General features: G+C 43.6%; 1 protein-coding gene across 6 annotated transcripts in view; it reads right to left on the bottom strand.

Annotated features, from left to right (window-relative positions):
• Positions 1–19,602, bottom strand: part of CFAP47 (cilia and flagella associated protein 47) — a 1,065,013-nt gene that overhangs the window by 922,616 nt on the left and 122,795 nt on the right. For all 6 annotated transcript variants that reach the window (XM_063953487.1, XM_063953488.1, XM_063953489.1 and 3 more), the window contains exons 5-8: positions 13,481–13,619; positions 10,812–11,037; positions 5,564–5,700; positions 1,876–2,012 (exon numbers count right to left, since the gene is read on the bottom strand). In XM_063953487.1, the coding sequence (XP_063809557.1) occupies positions 1,876–2,012; positions 5,564–5,700; positions 10,812–11,037; positions 13,481–13,619 (639 nt within the window). The remainder of the gene's footprint in view (positions 1–1,875; positions 2,013–5,563; positions 5,701–10,811; positions 11,038–13,480; positions 13,620–19,602) is intronic.

The following is a 19,602-nucleotide window of genomic DNA, read 5'->3' on the forward strand; positions in this document are numbered from 1 at the left end:
TCGTCTCACTTTGCGGTGCCGCCCTCCAGTGGTCGCCGCCCATAGGCAGCTGCCTAAAGCTGCCTAGTGGTAGCGACGGCCCTGCGTGGTTGGCAGCCAAAGGGACAAAATTTCATGCATTGACAGCATAGACTGAGAACGCTAATTGCTACTATATACATAATAACACATTTATGTCCCAATGAATAATATGTTCTGAATATTGGCATTAATAGGCTTACCTCCGGAACAATCTGTCATATTTGCTTATTAACATAGTGGCATTGACCACAGAGACTGGGAACGCTACTTTATTAGGTATAGTGAGATATGTCACAACATATTAATTTAGTTTTGTGATGTATGGAAATCCTTAATCCACTTCATCATTTGGAATCCTTTACCATCTATAGGATATTTACCTGAGACTCGCACTAAATATACCCAAGTGATCACTGGGATTCATTCCTGACAACACCAACTAAATTTATGTAAAAGGTCATAGAACCTAAGATAATTATATAAACTATATATGACATTGCACAACACATTGGATTAAAGGAGTGTGTTTTTTTTAAATATATGTTGCACTATGTCTCGCACTTGTATGTTTTGATTTTAATATTTCACAGTTACTGGCTTTTTTTTTACTTTATGGCAATAAAAGTTACATTTTAATTGTGTAATTATTTAGCTCTAGTGCGCCACCCAAAGTCCAATTCTTTCCCTTCCCTTTAAAATGTATCTCATATGTTGGCAACAATATATGGTGTGGCAGCACCCCCACAATTGGTGACCAGATACATGGTGGCATAATACAATATGGGGTATTTCTCGACCAATTGATTTATAATTCAGTTCTAGTGCAGTAGATCTCCCTTTTTTCCCCTCCCTTTAAATTTCGTTTTTCATAAGTAGACAGAGAGAGTTGTTTATTTAATTGGGGGTCATTCTGACTCGTTTGCGCGCTGCATTTTAGCGCAGCAGGCGAACGGGTCCCTGCTGCGCATGCGCCGGCGCCGTAGTGCGCCGGCGCATGCCAGACGGCCGAAGGCCGTAGCAGGGATGCGATCGCCTCTGCCTGATTGACAGGCAGAGGCGATCGCTGGGCGTTTGGCCGCCATTTCGTGGGTTTGATCCGGCCAATGCAGGCATGGCTGGACCGAACGGGGGCATGCCGCAGCAGCTGCATGACATCACACGCAGACACTGCTGGACAGTGAGTGATGAGTAGCTCCAGGACAGCACGCTAAAGCTGCGCTAGCCGGGAGCTACTTTTGTAGGGCAAAGGCATCGCCGCTGTGCGATGCCTTTGCACTTCTGTGAGGGGGGGCCGGACTGACATGTGGGGCAGGCTAGCCCTGTGCTGGGCGTCCCCCCGCATGTCAGGGAAGAAGATCATAGCTGTGCTAAATTTAGCACAGCTACGATCAACTCGGAATGACCCCCATTGTTCTAGGATATGACACAAAACTGTTTTCTGGATATAATTATTTCTAGTAAAGAAAGTATAGTAGAGATGTGAAACATGCAACAGCAACTGAAATAAACAATCTGCCTGATGCTATAACGGCATGGATAGATAAAAAAAATGGAAGAAAGATATAACATGTTGCAGAAACGTATATGTACAAATAAATGTATTCAAATACTCTGAAGATGGTAAACTCTTATTTGTTAAAATATATTGATATTTTATGTGACATAAATATAATGTTTTCACTGCTCTTATTCATTATTCGATCACTGTTTAAATGTGAGAGAAAGCTAGAACATTGACCAAGACACCGTAAAAATAAAATTACCAACCATTTTAATTAGCACAGAGAAGTAGCTGAGAACCAATGAGAATTAACAGAGCACCACTTACTGTGATATCACAAAGACAATGCCTACCTTTATTATCCGTTCTGCTATCTGCACCTAATTGGAGGAATGCATCTTTGCTTCCATCTACTGGTTCAAACCTCATAAATAGAGAATAGTCCAGCTGAGGAGGAATCTCACTTATTTTAATGTCTTCGTGTAACTGCCTGAAAAAGTTTTGCAGATTTTATAACAAAAACAATAAAAAAAATATATAAGTGAAACAAATCAGTTAAAAAAATTGCAGCCTATACCTAAAATAAAAATCTGGGTACCATTTTTAAGATAAAGAATATAGTATATGTTGACTAAAATCTGTATGGTGTATGGTTATACATTATAATACTAGCAAAACCTTAATTGTCTGCACATTTCATTAACAACTATGGGGGGTATTCAATTAATCCCGATGCCGTTTCGAATGATAAAAATGGCCGGTTATCACCATTAATGACCGATGGTCATTATTGCGGTATCAAATTAGAGCCCGCTTTTATCAGCTGAAATTGGACCGACGATCGCGCAAAAACACATGGGATTGGAGATAAATCCCGAGGCCACTTATAGCGGATTATGCTTCAGGTGCCTGAGGCGCTCAAAGCATAATCCCCAATAAATGCCGGGAGGAGAAGCATGCCGCATCCATGGCTGGCAACAGGGAGTGTCAATGGGGACATCTGTACCGTGCCCCAAGGATCAGAGGGGCCCCAAGGATACGCCGCTTAGTGCCCGGCTGGGATGTGAGCCGTCTTGTCCAAATAGGGCAGTGAGCTGTAGGCGGTGTGGGCGCAGCCTGAGTGACAGGCGCCTCCTATACACAGTGACTGTGCGGCACAAGTGTGCACCTGCTCTTCCGGGTCCAGCTCTGTTGCAGGCAGCATCTCTGCTGGCTAGGATTCCTGTGCCCTGCACCGGCCTCTTCTGGTGGGGTGTGAGGGCAGCATGGTACATGCTGTGCGGTGTTCTGGTCTGGATACTGAAGAGTGCAGTACTATGAGTCTCTTCCCAGGGTAAAAGCAGCTTGGTGAGGGGGTACAGTGCTTTGGGATGGGGTGGGTGAGCTGGGAATGCTTTATATATATATATATATATATATATATATATATATATATATATAATTTGGGGGCCCCTAGAGATATCACTGTACCGGGCCCCAAAATTTCTGTTGCCGGCCCTGGCTGCATCAGGGCTAACTGGATAGCCTCCGGCGATACGATTACCCACGGTCATTGACCGTGGGTTACTGGATACCCCCTAAAGGGTCTCTAAAGACCAGACCCTTCACATTTTTATCCATAAACTAATATCTCTTTTACAGATGTGTCCTCATACAATATACAATATGCCATGTGACGCAAGACACCTGGTGTGAGTGCACTGCCAGTTCATGTGTGACCCTGCTAACACTGGGCATCTTTTTTTATCTTTTATACCTGAAAATGTGTTGTAGACACAATGCAATGTAACAAGAATGCACCAGGTGCATAAAATCCACGCCAGCTGCATCATAGCTCTTTGTACACAAACTCAGATTCAGTCACTCACAGATATACAAGTGTCACATATCAAAGTAATCAGTGCAGTCTCCTGCTGCATCCTAGCCACATCGCATTGTGACTAAGATGGATTCTGAGGCAAAGAAGATTCCAGATGTTAGTAGAGCTGCCCAGGATCTGATGCACCAAGAGGGGTTGTTTGGCGCAACTGCAGCAATAGTGTATGAGGACCAGTGACGTGCGGTGAGGTCAATGGCTGGGGAGGCACCAAGTGAAGCGTGTGTGTGTGTGTGTATATATATATATATATATATATATATCTCATATATATGTATATAGTATCAATGTCCTCTCTGTATGTGCCCATTTATTGTATATATTACAGATGTGCCCATTCATTAATATATTATTACTGGTGCACAGCCAGATCCCCAGGGTCTTACCCGATGTCTGGCCGCACATACTATTCCCCTGTTCAGTCCCGTTGGACAGCGGCGTGACGATTCCCAGTTCAGTCACAGTGTCATCCTGTCACGCTGGAGAGGGGGAGGACCTTGTAAGATGGAGCCCGCACGGGTAGCCTGCACTCGGTCTCTGACCAGGTAGAGCTGCACGATCTGTCCACGGCTGCGACCTGGGGATTACCATCAGCGGTAGCTGTTTTTTTGTGCTGCGGTCGGGGGGAAGGAGAGGGGAGGAGGGTACTGGCTGTCACTGCTCCGCTCTTCCCCTCTCCGTGCTGGACAAAGTTTTCACTGTGCAGGAGAGGAGGAGGGCACTACTACTGACTGACAGAGCAGACTGTGGGCTTGAGCTGGTGCCGGCTCCCAGCAGCAGCTGTCCAATCATGTTTGCTGACAGCCTGCTGGAGCCTGGCCGCACAGATGTATTTTGAAGATCTGAAGTCTGCAGCAATGTTCCATCACCAGCCGGGACCTAGCCTGTGTATCCTAGCGGTAAACCCGCCCCTGCCGCTACGTATGGGTGATTGGACCAGCGGATCCAACACTGGATCCGCTGTCCAATCACATCGGTCCCTGTCAAAGAGGAACTTATATTAGTGCCGCTTTCTGCACTTTTTTCAATGGGCTTTTACAGCCCAGTACTTGGCCCCGCCCCCCGCTTTATCCTTATTCCCGTTGTCAACGGGAGGCACTGTTATCAGTGCCTCCTGAACTAATTAAATGTATTAAAATTATTAGAATAATATAACGAAGATTCTTATGACACAGAATATGTGTCATAAGTATCTTCTTTGTATTATTTTACTCAATGACAGGGGAGCCTGCCTCCCCTGACTGCACGTCCCTGATGAGGACACAACTGTAGTCACTATTCACAGGAATAAGAGATTTAGGGCCTGATTCAGCACTGAAAGCAGAAGTGCTGAAATTGCTATTTGGCGATTTCAGCACGTCTGCACATGTGCGCACGCCGCTGTGTACACATGGGAGGGCTTAAACTGTGATTGTATGCGATTGCAGTCCAAGTCCTGACAGGGAGCAGGGACAGGGCATCAACGCAACATTTTGTAGGCGTCGATATGCCTTTTGGGGGCGTGGTCCAGACAATGGAGGCATGTCCAGGCTGTTTGTGGGATGGGCCGTGGCAGCTGTGTGACCCGAAACATGGCTGCCCAGCGACTGCCTTCGCAGCTATCCTGCGGATGCAGGGGGCAACCCTTAAGATGCAAGCGCATCACTGTTTAGTGAAGCGTTTGCATTTTACCAGTGGAGGAGGCAGGACCCAGCATGCGGGACGGCCTTGCCCTGTGCTGGGGGGACCCCACTTCTTAGTGTAAAGAGTTTGCAACACTATAACTCATGCTAAATATAGTCCTTAGTTTGAGGGAAATGTATCATTCTTTTCATGTCAGGACAGATTCTCGGATAAACTGCAGAGATCAGTGATTGCATTTTCCAATTATTGTAGCTGATTAGAGGCCAACTGATTATACGGCTGAAAGGGTAGGGTATGATGGTTATGGTAAGGAGAAATTCTATCGGGATTAGCAAGGAGGATCCAAAAAGGATAGACTATATGGGATGTAGTCCCTATCCCGGCAGTCAGGATCTCGAAGACCCAATGCGACTATTTTATATATAGAAAGTATATGTGAATAAAAATAATACATATAAACTCTTCTATTGCTACATTCTTCCCATTTAATACACTCCCTTTTAAAAGAAAATCTGTAAATAAATGACAGATAGTGGACTAACTTGGGACAGAAGCATATAGTGACAGTAGTTTTCTGGAAAGGTAACAGAACTCCTTGATTAGGTAGGCAGGAAAGTAAAGTAGCGACATCTGTTCGATCAGTCCAGTCCGTGTAATCCATGTTCTGCAAATTAGTGCCCTGAAATAGAATATTAAAACGTCTATTTTACAAATACATATACATACATGCATACTGTACAATGCTGTTGGTTTATTTAGCAGACGCAGGCTTTGGACATGGAGACTTTGCTTCTAGCTAATTAATACGGTTGCTTGCAAGTGAACTGCTAGATGGTGAGGAAGTTACAGTAGGATTCGGATGAGGCTGTGGAGGGAGGGTGTTACTACATGGTGAGATAGACACTGATGTGTCTGATGTGAGTAGGTTGTAACTGTAAACACTGGAGCAAAATGGGTTCACTATAAAAGGGAATATATATGAAATCCCGACGGTCAGGATGCTGGTGGTCACATGACAGTCACATGTCACCGACAGCGGCATCCCGACACTGGAGATCTTGAATTCGGAGGAGTAAGTATTTCTAACCCATCACATACTCTTGGCTGACCATTAAGTGAATCTTGACGTCAACTAAGCATCCATGTTTATCATTCATCCTGTTCCTCCAGGTAACTGACCTTTTAATAGAGTAACCATGGATAATTTGAGTACACAGTCTGGAACCTGACCCTTAGAGGAGGAGGTAGGCCCTCGGACAGTGGTGCCCACCGTGGCTTTCCCCTGTTTACCTATGGGCCAGTTTGACCCTGGTGGAGCAGCTGTAGAACAGCCTGCAGAGTTTAGTGAAGTGGTGAAAGTTGGGTGGGGGTAATGAAGCACAAGATGGATCTATCACTTTGTGGCTTTCATATCCAACTAAAGCTATAAGTAAAGATTTCCAAGGAGAATACTGTAGTCTAGTACAGAAAAAAAACATATGACAATAATATTTAGAAGCAAGTAAAAAACTATTTATTACAGATATTATCAGGAAAGTATTAAATCGTAACAGGGGGGCATGTGTATTAAGCCTGGTGAGTGATAAAGCAGTAATAAATAAGTGATAAGTGGAAGGTGATAACGCACCAGTCAACAGGTTTGAAAAATGACAGTTAGGCATTGATTGGCTGGTGCATTATCACCTTGCACTTATCACCGCTTTATCACTTCTCCAGGCTTAATACATCTGCCCCTTAGGGAGATACAGATGTGTTCTCTTACATGCTCTGTGCGCTACAAGTCGCATTACACATAACACGAGTTCCGTGTGCATTTCGGATGCAGAAAGAGCGCGAATTAAACAGAGAATATAGGCATGCTGTATATCAATCAGCAGAAGCTGCTTGTGTGTTCTATTATACTACTTTGCATCTAAGACGCATTTTTGCAGGAAAAAAATGCAAAAAAGAAGATCGACGCTACCCAGTCCCGCCACGGCAAGGCACGACTACAAGGGCTGTTTAGCGTGAATGCAGCAAGGATGTAAGAGGACACATCTGTAACAGCCAACATCGAACAGGACAACCTAAATAAGGATATCCATTGTAGGAAGAATGCCACCAGTATTCAGCCATATTATCTGCAAAATGTGCCTACTTTGAGGAGTCAAAAATCCAGATTAATTTTTTTTAAATGATTCTATGATATTTCCCTCTCTAATTGTTTATGTGATGTATTGTTTAAATTCAGAGTATACTAGGGCATTAAACTGGTTGCATTTCAATAAAAATTGCTGCGCACAACTCTCTGGGTCACTGTCAGGGTGCACAGCAAAGGATCAATAAGCTTGGTCCCATATAATAATTGTAAACACTCTCCGGAATACAGTGTGAGAAACATCCATTTAATCCAAAGTTTTTTAAGCAAGACCTTTCTCAAGGACACATTTGGCATATGTCCAAGACCTGCACCCACTTTTAATTCCAAATTAAGATGTCTCCACATACATCTTAGTCAAAAAACAGTCACAAATAAAACATAACACCCATCACTTTACACTCATATTTCTGATACCGCCTGTCCTGAACAGGGGTCTGGGACTGAGGGTCGACATCACAAAGGTCGACACACCTTAGGTCGACACCAATTGGTTGACACACCTTAGGTCGACATGGACAAAAGGTCAACAGGAACAAGGTCGACATGGAAAACGGTCGACATGAGTTTTTTATGTTTTTTTGGTGTCGTTTTCTTCGTAGAGTGACCGGGAACCCCAATTAGTGCACCGCGTCCCCTCGCATGGCTCGCTTCGCTCGCCATGTTTCGTGCATGGTGCCTTCGCTTCGCTCGGCACACTTTACCGTTCCAATCGTAGTCCACGTGGATCGTTAAGTATGAAAAGGTTCAAAAAAAGAAAAAAATTGTGAAAAACTCATGTCGACCTTTTTCCATGTCGACCTTATTCCTGTCGACCTTTTGTCCATGTCAACCTTTTGTCCATGTCAACCTAAGGTGTGTCGACCAATTGGTGTCGACCTAAGGTGTGTCGACCTTTGTGCTGTCGACCTGGAGTCCGGATACCCCTGAACAGGACCACTGTACATACACTCTGTGTAATGCAGGCGCCGTAGAGGTTTTCAGAATTTTTTTTTTATGCATGCGCAGTTGAAAGTAATCGCTCAACTACCTGAACATCGACATTACGAGCAGGTTGGATGTGATTCAGAATCAGGCCCTAGTGTCTACTTATCCATTGAAATGGAGAAAAGCAGGGCGCTCTCTTCCTTCTTTGCTCTGCTGCTATGGCTGACTCTATGTGCAAACGATGTTTGGAATCTCCTCACCAGGACAGCCAGTGAATATTACAAAGCAAAAAGTGGCAATATTTAATGCCACTTTTTGTTTTTTAAATGGACCTAAAAATATTCTAAATGGGCCTAGTACTCTTGCTCTGATCCTGATTGAGACAAATATTTGGCTGCATCTTTTGCAGCAGTTGCATCTGCGTCTTTAAGGTAATGCCTCTACAAAGTCATTCTCTGGTGTAAATCTGTGCCTCCACACAATATACAAGGACTGAGATGCCCACTGTCCGTGTCTGCATGATGATGAAATTTCGCTTGGTGCATCTTTAGATACGTCATCAGCCACACCATCAAAACTTGCACTAGCCCTATGGCATGAGCACTATGACATGTGCAGTTTCTCCATCTGAGCATGGCCTCCTATGTGAGCGATTTAACATCTTTGCATGCAACCACTATCAGCAACACATCTGCCCCACTCCCATAAAACATGCATCTTTTTAGCCATGCCTGTCTCCGTCCAGAAACGTCCCATACATTACTGATATAATGCGTCAAAATTTAATCTGCTACTCTGTATGAACAAAATCCGGACATATGCGCGGTGCTGCTAAGATGCATGCACAGATGGAAAAAACATGATCCAGTTTTGTGAATATTGGCATCAGACCCTCTGTATCAGGTATAGGCGGTTATATAAGTTATAGTGTTGCTGTGTTTTGATCTGATCGGCAATACCATAACACTGGTTAATACTGTATATGGGTGGCTCAATATTGTGGATAAATATAATAAGTACCTCAGTTCTGAGTAGAACTGTCTACTAATTAAATATTGGAAAAGACACTGACATGCCCACTGGTGCGATATATTATGAGCTCATGTCACGGATTTATACTGTGTGATACACAACGCACGATAGACAAAGTGGCATGACAGTGTGAACCTTCCACACCTCTGAACAGAGACACATGGTTCACAGCTAATGGGATGTTCCTTTTGTGTGGGGAAAAACTGCATAGAATAATCTACCTCTCCAATATTGTTACATCTGCATTGAATGATGAGATAGATACAATGATGATACAATGTTTCCAGGGAAGAAAGGAAACTGGTTGGAATCATCACTAAATTGAAATTAATGTAGCAAAGTAATACACACACAGTGTTGGTAGCTCTACAGAGGAATATATTGTATAAGTGAACCTATTTGAGCTGAACAGCCAAAAATACTAGATAATCACAACAATATTGCACAAAAGAGACACGAATATTCAAAGCCATTTTATTACAGGAATTGAACAACTCGGAGACCTTCAGTGTGCAACATTTTATTTTAATCACATTTCTTTTTTTCTATACTTATCTTCTTAATTTTAATTTATATTTCGCCAGCTTTTAAAAATATATACTATGCAATAAAGGTTACGTTTTAATTGATATTTACTACTGTGCACCACCTTAGGGCAATCGGTCTTTTTCCCTATTCCCTTTCCTGAGTAATTTCAAGCAGGTATAGGGGGTCAATCCAAATTAGCAGTGATAATATCCAGGTGAGAGTAATCGCAGCATCAGCCGAATTTTATGGTGCCCCAAATTTGCACAAAAGTGTTCGCCACCCCATAGAGGTCTGAGAAATTTTGTGCACATTGGGGCTGATTTCAGCCCATGAATGGTGTGAGATCGGGTGCACTTGCCGGCGTTGAAAAGCAGCAACAACGGCACTTTGCAGCTACAGTAATTTTACAGACCCCAGAGACTGCTTCTAAAGCACTGCTGCTTTATGTTGTGTTTAAGGTCTGACTTTTGGGTTAAGGTTAGACTTAGGAGGTGCACAGTTAAATTAGAGGAATTGCTTGGCAAGTAATTATTTCTATTTTAATTACCCACATTCAGTTGTTGGTTAGAAATTTGGAAACCAGGCAGTCATAGAGAGAATGATATGTAGGAAGAACTGATGATTAATCTGGTTTGACAGATTTTGTAGAAAGAAAACTCACCTGTGCAGTTTGGGAAACCTGACAGATTTTACCTACCAGTTTCACACACAAAGCATTACGACTTACTTCAGTAACATATTATTCCTGACTGATCAGAAATGTATCTGACTGCCCAGATTACATGCAATTATTTTGATTGTTTCAATCTTGGATGAATTATCACAGATACACAATATAATTTACAAAAATGTTCCATCCTGAACAATTAAATTGTTTAAATGGCTCAGAAATCCATATTAGATTTATTTAAAGCATTTACTACCCACAGACAATTTTATTTTAAATACATTTTTCATTGGCTGTAAAAACTGTTAGTTTAGGAAGCAAATGGGAGGATTCTCTTTCATGCTCTTCTAGATACAACATTCGGCTTTGCAAAGTAGGCATTCAGATTATTATACTGTGCACATAAGCTTATATAATTGTTATCTTTAATAATGTGCATATTCAATGTCTCTTAAAGCAAAATACGTTAACCTATAGAATAAAAATAGGTCTAACTTACCATTTCAAAACCAAGTGCTTTATCATCTAGGACACACACCCAGCTCACTGGCTCAGGACTATCATTGTATATCACTGCTTTGTTAATCTTTGATGTTCCAAAATACATAGGTCCAAAATGAATGCACTTTAAAGATTTTCCAGACAAATCTAGTAATTCTATGGTCTGGTTGACTATATTTCCTTTAATCTGCAAGAGAATCTCCTCATGACCTTGTAGTTTAACTCTAAAGTAAAGAAGGCAGCATAAATTGTTTTCAATATAACAGAATTATGTACATACAGAACAAAGAAATGATTGTATAATGTAAATAAATAAGACAATAATAAGGTAGGATAATTCTATCTACAGCCACCATTTATGACAATACAGATGGAAACTGGAAAACAGGTTGAAGAGGTCAGTCCTGAGTAGGGATTGACCCAATCAATTGGTATTAGTACCCCTTTCACACTGAAAACCCGGGTCCAACCTGGGTTAGTTTCAAGCCGTGTCTCAGCTGTTGAAACCGTGTTCACACTGCAGGCTGGACCTGGGTAACTGGCGGGTCATCCCTTTTCAGACTGCACCTAGTCTCATGCTGCCTGATCTGCCAGCGCTTGGATATGACATCATCTCCAAGTGCAGCTGATCTGCCTCTACTGGCCTTTTAGCATGACCTGTGTTGGATGCGTCTTTCACTCTGCGGCCTACTTGGGTCCATCCTGGGTTCAACTATGGTTGTGACCAGGGTTGAAGTCACGGGACACACAACCCAGGTAGACCCTTTCACACCAAGCCATGATCCCTGTTGTCCCAGCAATATATATGAAACCTAATCTACACCCTCATAATTTCCTATTTATACTGCTGCATACCCTCCAACATTCATGTTCAGGGACTTGGGACTTCTGTGTGTGGCACGGCCTCTGTAAAAGGGGTGTGGCCTCGAAAAGGGTGTGTGGCCTGTGAAAAAGGGGGCATGGCTTTTCAGGAATGCACATTCATAAGCCACGCCTCCTGTTTCAGTCACTGAGGGGGCTGGCCCAGCACTGTGGGGCAGATGTATTAAGCATGGAGAAGTGATAAAGCAGTGACAAAGAAGTGATAAGTGAAAGGTGATAATGCACCAGCCAATCATCTCTTATCATTTTTCAAATCTATAATGATTGGCTGGTGCGTTATTACCTTTCCCTTATCACTACTTTATCACTTCTCCAGACTTAATACATCTGCCCCTCTGTGAGCTGCTGGCATACACCCAGTCCCTCTGTCTCCCATGTATAGGCGCTGTGCAAAAACATGCTGCACTGGGCAAAAACATGTTGCACTGCAGGTGGGACTGAACGTGCAGAGAGATTTAGATTTGGATGTGGTGTGTTCAAATGGAAATCTAAATTGCAGTGTAAAAATAAGGTTTTCTAACATTTGTGGGCACAGTGCCGTTACAAGGGTGCAGAGGGTGCGGCCCGCGGAGGGATGACACCAAAGTGCTGACTCCTCTTTAGTGACAGGAGCTAGGTGCTGCACTTTGTAACCCCCGGAGTGACAAAACTGAAGTTCGGACCGTGAGGCCACACCTTTTTGATGGCGCACACCTTTTAGTGATGCCTCTGTGTGGGCAACATTCAAAAGCACACAGTATTTACCCTGCATATAAAATATAAATATATTTGCTCCCCTTGCATGGCAACATGGTTTGTTTCACTTTAAAATCTGAATCAGGCCCAGTTAAGTGCATAAATGATGGTATGAAAGTACTTTTTACTATTTTCATGGAAGTGTTCTGTAAGTATCAGGCACAGATTTAAGGGGGGCGATCTGACAAGGAGAATCACGGGGTAGAGCGAGGAACAGAACTAAGGCAGGTGGATAGAAACCAGAACTAGGACCATGGCAGGGATCCCCGTTGAGCAGCAGGGTCTCCACAGAGCCACCAGGAAGCTCCACTCCCAGGACTCTGGCACCCGCGATGACCATCCGGGGCCACACTACAGTATGGAGGGTCCCCCGGTTCCACTTTTCAGGACTGGAGAGGGGAGGAGTCAGGATTGAACAGGAGAAGAGTGGGGATTGAGGATGGGAGGAGTCAGAATTGGAGAAGGGAGGAGTTGGGACTGGAGAGGGAGGAGTCAAGATTAAAAGGAAGGATGCGGCCACAAGGTGTAGGGTCATATATGCGCACTGCAGCCGGTGCACATGCACAAACCACCCGTATGCAGCTGTGTTCGGGTCTGAATGACCACCTTAGTGTGGTTCCCTCGTTTGACTGCAATAATATGACATATAAAATGATCAGTTAGATTTACTGACGTAAACAGCATAACGTATGTAGAAAGCAGGTGTTAAACTACATTGTGATTGGTAGTTAATAGTATATTCATAACATAGATTTGATATAGCAATGTTTTTAAACAGCTGCCAGAATGTTGTGACTGCCTGTTGCCCAGACAATAAAAAAGCATTTACTTTATCCATACTTATGGTTTTGAACTAAAATGATTTGTTGTAAGATAAACTAATCTATAGCACCCTGCCACAACCCCCTAGTGATTCCACTGCGCTACAGACACTCTGTGGCTCCTTATAAATAAAAAGACACCACTTGTAATTAGCAACAACATCCCCACTACGCCATGCAGTTTTCTTAATTCATTATCTCAATCTGTTGTTCGTTTTTTTAAACTTACTTAGCAGTTTCCTCAATGACAGCTGGAATATCAGCACAAATATCCACTTTAACTAACGTCTTTGTTTTGGGCTCCACTACTCCGCTGCAGGGAGATATAGTGATTGGAAGGGCGCCAGTGTATTTTATTTTAAAAGTACCTAAGGAAACATAAATAAAATAAATATTATTAAATATTAAAAGCTTAAACAATTAGAATTCAAGCAATAGAAATAACCTTCTAGATTTGCATCAGAGTTTAACACAACAGTCATTTATGTCAATTACTATGCTGGCCACACATACTGTACAGTATATTTGCAGAAATCAGAGTGTATGTGGTCTCAAAATGCCTCATATGCTCAGACACAGTTTAATGAAATTTGAAGGATAATTGTGGCTACCCTATTTACATTTTGGATTGCACTGCAGCCCTGAATCTGGAGCCGCCACTGAATGCAACGGTCATCTACACACTATCAACAAGAGCACTTTAACATGCACACTGTGGGCCCAAATCTGAGTCACATGCTGCTGTGATTGCTTTATCCTGTTTTTGCTGTTGTCGCATTTGCGACTATATGCTAATGCTAGTATCAGCCCTTTACCTGGTGTACAAGTGTGCGTCTGATGGTGCAAGGGCTGGGAAGTCCACTTTGAGTGTCTATAGATGCTGTAATAATGCTTGGTGCGTCTCCTTATGCCCCACCATCAAAACTTGCACCAGTCCCATAGCAGATGCAGACTTTCCGTCTAAGCGTGGCCTCCATTGTAAGCGATTCAACAGTTGTGCATGCAACCAATTCAGCAACACACCCATGACACTCCTATTATTAACACGCCCATAAGATGGGCCATATATGTACGTCTGAATACCTCCTATTTACCGCCTAGGAATGCACATTTCTGACACGAAGCGTCTCACACTCAAATGCGGCTCTGTGCGTACACACAGTATAAACTATAAAGCATATCCTGTATGGGTTTTTGGGATTATACACATATGCAGAAGAAAAAAATCGCTCGACTCTGTGAACATCGGCATTGTGTGTGACTAGTCAGACCCTGTTCTTGCTGTATTTGCAGCCTTTATGTATTAGTCATATGGAAACATGAAAACAAATTTAGACATATAAACGATATTGTTTACCAAGAAAATCCTTGCCCATAAACAAAGATATAGACAAGAAAACGCAGGTTTGCTGTGATGTACTGTACTGAGTACATAAGTCAGGAGGATAATTTTTGTGATCTTTAGTCTCTCTATGGGCATCACGCTGTGAATAGCTGTGCGTCTGTCAGTGAATATATCAATCCAGAACTGAGAGTGTCAGTATGGAGCTCTCTGGGTGACTTGAATGACTTACTGATTGAAGCTGAGTATATATTATTATCCATTTCATTTCTCATTCCATGTTCTATCTTAACAACTTTTTTTATTGTAACAATTTGTGTCTGCCCATTATTTAACTCTTAAGGTCCATACACATTCGACGATTTTGCTCTATGAGCGACGTCGTCCAATGTTTCCCCTCCCGGGCCAGGCGGTCGCCGGCCGACTGTACACACTGAGCGATATGACCGCTCATATCGCTCAGTGATGTCATGCCTCCGCCAGCCGTGCATTTATGTCCTGGACGACAGTCTAGATCCTGCATGCATGCACTGCCGACAGCGACAATCGCTGCCGACCTGCGGGGCCGCGCATCGGTCATCGCTGGCGGCATACAGACTTGCCGATGAAATGAGCGACGTCGCTCAGGGAGAGGGAAAATGAGCGACGTCGCTCATTTTATCGGCAAGTGTGTAAAGGCCTTTAGGAAAGTTGAATTTATACAAGCGTTGCTTCACTAACATCGATACTATAGAGTCAGATCCATCATGTGATGTGATAAAGTCAAAGGCGGGATGTGTCACGCATCGCATTTTGAATGCGATACATCCAACCACTGATTGCATGCACAGTGGTGTTTATTAACACCATAGGCATGCAGATTTAAGCAAAGGACAGCTCTCCCGGTAAGAGCTATCCATTGCGGTGCAGGGACTTTTGTGTCTATGACTCGATGAGTCTTTCTGCACATACGCTGCCATTGACCAGCTCATGCGTGAGCTGCAGGGGACACTGGGATGGATCCTATTGGATCCTTCTTGGGAAATACTGCGGAGAGAAGCCCATGGCCTTCAAGGTATAAGCTCTAGAAGGTTTTGCTTTCCCGAGCTTAATGCATATTGGGAATGTGGTGTAACCTCTGAAAACAGCATGTTCCGAGGTTTCACCGCATTAATGGTGTTAAAGCAACGACCGAAAAAGAGTGCTAGTTACACCAGTGTGCGTATTTACACATGACGCAAGCATCGAATGTGCAAGCTTTAGGAGTATGTGTTAGTGCTCAATGCAAATTAAACCTTTTTCTAACAGCACACACTTTAATATAATAAAAACCTGTTTTAGTACACTAATATATTATGTACAAATATGATAATGCCGTTGGATATGCATGAAAGAAGATTATCTTACTGTACAATGGTCGAAGTGGGCCAGTATCCTACCCTATCACTCCTACTTCACCAACTATAATACTATCAAATTAGTGACAACAATTATATATAGGAAAGTACGCATGCAAATGGGTGGTATTTAGTATGCCGGCTGTTGTGATCCCAGCGCTCAGTATACTGGCGCCGGAATCCCAACACCCGGCATACCGACAACTATTCTCCCTCTTGTGGATCCACGACCCCCCTGGACGGAGAATAAATAGCATAGTGTGTGTAGCGCACCACCGTGCCCGCAGCGTGGCGAGCGCAGCAAGCCCGCAAGGGGCTCATTTGCACTTGCCTAGTTGCCAGCATGTAGCCTTATCCTGGGCGCCGGGATCGCGACCACCACCCACTCATACTACACCCCATGCAAATTGGTAGCTGCTAATAAATGGAATTAACAGATTTAATATGCTCAGAGTTGTTAGCAAACCAGAAAAGCAAGCAACTTGGCAAAACCATGTGTACTGCAGTTGGGCAGATGTAACATGTGCAGAGAGAGTTAGATTTGGGTGGGGTTTGTTCAAACTGAAATCTAAATTTCAGTGTAAATATAAAGCAGAAAGTATTTAACATGCACAGAAACAATATAACCCACCCAAATCTAACTCTCTCTGCACGATACATCTGCCCCACCAGCAGTGCAATTGCTAACTTTTTTGGTTTGCTAACAAACCTGATTAACCTCCAAAATTACTTGTCTAATGTCCCGGAACTGCAGGGAGGCTCCTGAAAATCAGTGACGGTGCCACCCACAGAGCCCTGAGCTCTGTGCAGCATCACCACTCATACACTCCTAACCGCACTCTTTTATAATAATAATGTACTGTATATTGCTAAAAAAAATTATAGATTAATTTTACCCAATCAAGCACACTTGTTACACATTCTAAGCGGCCCAACTTACAAAAAGGCAATGACAGCTGCCTGCTCACAAACATACTGCAGGGGGACTGTAGTGTACTAAATGGCTAATGGCTATTGCGCCAATAGTTCCCGAATATCACATCAGTGACGTTTTTTGCAGCAGACGAAGCGTGCCGTCACACGGGGCGCCCGTTGCGGCACTTTTGGTGACTTCTTGTGCTCCCCCCGTCATTACTACTCTGCTCGGGGGTGGAGTTTCGCGTAATGACGCATTTGCATCGTGACGTCATGACGCAAACACATCATTACGCAAAACTCCGCTTCCGAGCGGAGTACAAATGACGTGGAGGAGCTCCAGAACTCACAAGCGGCTGGTGGTCAGCAGGCGGGAGAGAGATGCGGGTAGGAGAGAGAGATGCTGGTGGCCGATGCACACACCCCTGACAACGAGCACTAGACAGCCCTGGCAACTGGCATTACACACAGCCCTAGCAACTGACATTATACAGCCCTGACAATGATCATGACACCCGTCCCAGAGCATGAAACCCTTGGCAACCAGCATGGATCCCACAGCATGAAACCCCTAGCAACCAGCTTGGATCCCAGAGCATGAAACCCCTAGCAACCAGCTTGGATCCCAGAGCATGAAACCCCTGGCAACAAGCATGACACCCAGCACGTGAAACCCTTAGCAACAAGCAGGTAATTTAAAAATAATTAGAAGCTTTACTGTAGGGCATAATGTATCAAGGGAATTGCGGTGTGTGGTATAATATTGTGCAGGGGACATTACTGTGTGGGGCTTAATATGGTGGAATTTCTTTTTTTTTCCCTGTGGTGGCTGTGATCTGTTGGTGCAGGGGCAAAACTTGGGTTTCAGGCAATTGTATTATCTATGGGGTGCGGTGCATTTTTTAAGATGTCAATGGGAGGGCGCATTTTTAAATCTCACACTGGGAGCCAAATTGTTGCAGACCACATAGCTTGCTATGTATTATGCATATGAATCTATTTGTCATTAAACTGTATTTCACAGAATAAATAAATTGTAACTTTGAACTTAACTAAGATTGAAAGCTCAAATGCCAATGTGTCAAAGATGTAATAGCATTCATGAGTAAAGTGACAAAATTATAATTTTAATGTCACTTGAGCATTGATGTTTGTGTGACAGTTCACAGGCTCAAAGTTAAAGCTGTGGCAGATTTGACAATGACATAGACTAGGGGGGTTATTCAGAGCTGGTTGCAGAATTTGCTATTTTAGCAAAATCTGCAACCACTAAAATCACATGATGGGAGTCACACAGCACAGGGTAAGGCTGCCCAGCATGTGTGGTGCCGCCCCACGATGTGATTGCAATTCAACTACGATTGCATTGCAAAAACCTTAAATATAGGTTGACCCTGCCTGCGCAGCATGGCTACATAGGCAGGGGCAGCACCACCATGTTTCCGATCGCAGGAAACGCAGACAATGTCATCGGCCAGCCCCGAAAATGGGCATGACATGCATGTGTTTCCTGATGCACTCCCCCACCCCCAACGCCACGTCGCCGTCCCCAGATTCCCGCTGCCTGTCAGTCATGATGCGATCGCATCCTTCTGGGATGTGATCGCATATTGATTTATCTCACACTGACACTGCAGCCTCTGCATGTGCGCAGATGTCCAGAAAATGGCCATTTGTGCGAACGCAGTGGCTTCGTCCATCTCTAAATAAGGCCCTAGGTCCACACACATGTGTTATTTGAAACTTAAAAAAGAAAAAAAGAAGTCCTGCCTTGCGTTTATCCCAATTTCCTTCAACAACATTGTGTCTTCTTTTGGGTGCTTCAGACTTTGCAGATCTCTTCATGTACAGTATACCAGTGAGGCAGAGGCTGCTATATGATGTCATATGTCAGAGATCTGCAAACAAGATCTGATGCACATTTAACACCAGGAAAATAATCATTGCAAGTTGTGGACAAAGCGTACTTTATTACGTTATTTTATTGTTATCATTTTCTTAATAAAGAAAAAAATAAGATTTTAAACCTACCGGTAAATCTTTTTCTCCTAGTCCGTAGAGGATTCTGGGGACTCCGTAAGGACCATGGGGTATAGACGGGCTCCGCAGGAGACATGGGCACTATAAAGAAACTTTAGAATGGGTGTGCACTGGTTCCTCCCTCTATGCCCCTCCTCCAGACCTCAGTTAGAGAACTGTGCCCAGAGGAGACGGACAGTACGAGGAAAGGATTTTTGTTAATCCAAGGGTAAGATTCATACCAGCCCACACCATCCACACCGTATAACCTGGAATATACGCAACCAGTTAACAGTATGAACAAAACAGTATCAGGCAAAGACTGATTTCAACTGTAACATAACCCTTATGTAAGCAATAACTATACACAAGTTTTGCAGAAAATAGTCCGCACTGGGACGGGCGCCCAGCATCCCCTACGGACTAGGAGAAAAAGATTTACCTGTAGGTTTAAAATCTTATTTTCTCTTACGTCCTAGAGGATGCTGGGGACTCCGTAAGGACCATGGGGTTTATACCAAAGCTCCAGACCGGGCAGGAGAGTGCGGACGACTCTGCAGCACCGACTGAGCAAACGCAAGGTTCTCATCAGCCAGGGTATCAAACATATAGAACTTTGCAAAAGTGGTTGAACCCGACCAGGTAGCTGCTCGGCAAAGCTGTAAAGCCGAGACGCCTCGGGCAGCCGCCCAAGAAGAG

The sequence above is a fragment of the Pseudophryne corroboree genome, chromosome 2, assembly GCF_028390025.1.
Source record: "Pseudophryne corroboree isolate aPseCor3 chromosome 2, aPseCor3.hap2, whole genome shotgun sequence".
In the NCBI taxonomy this organism is placed as follows: domain Eukaryota; kingdom Metazoa; phylum Chordata; class Amphibia; order Anura; family Myobatrachidae; genus Pseudophryne; species Pseudophryne corroboree.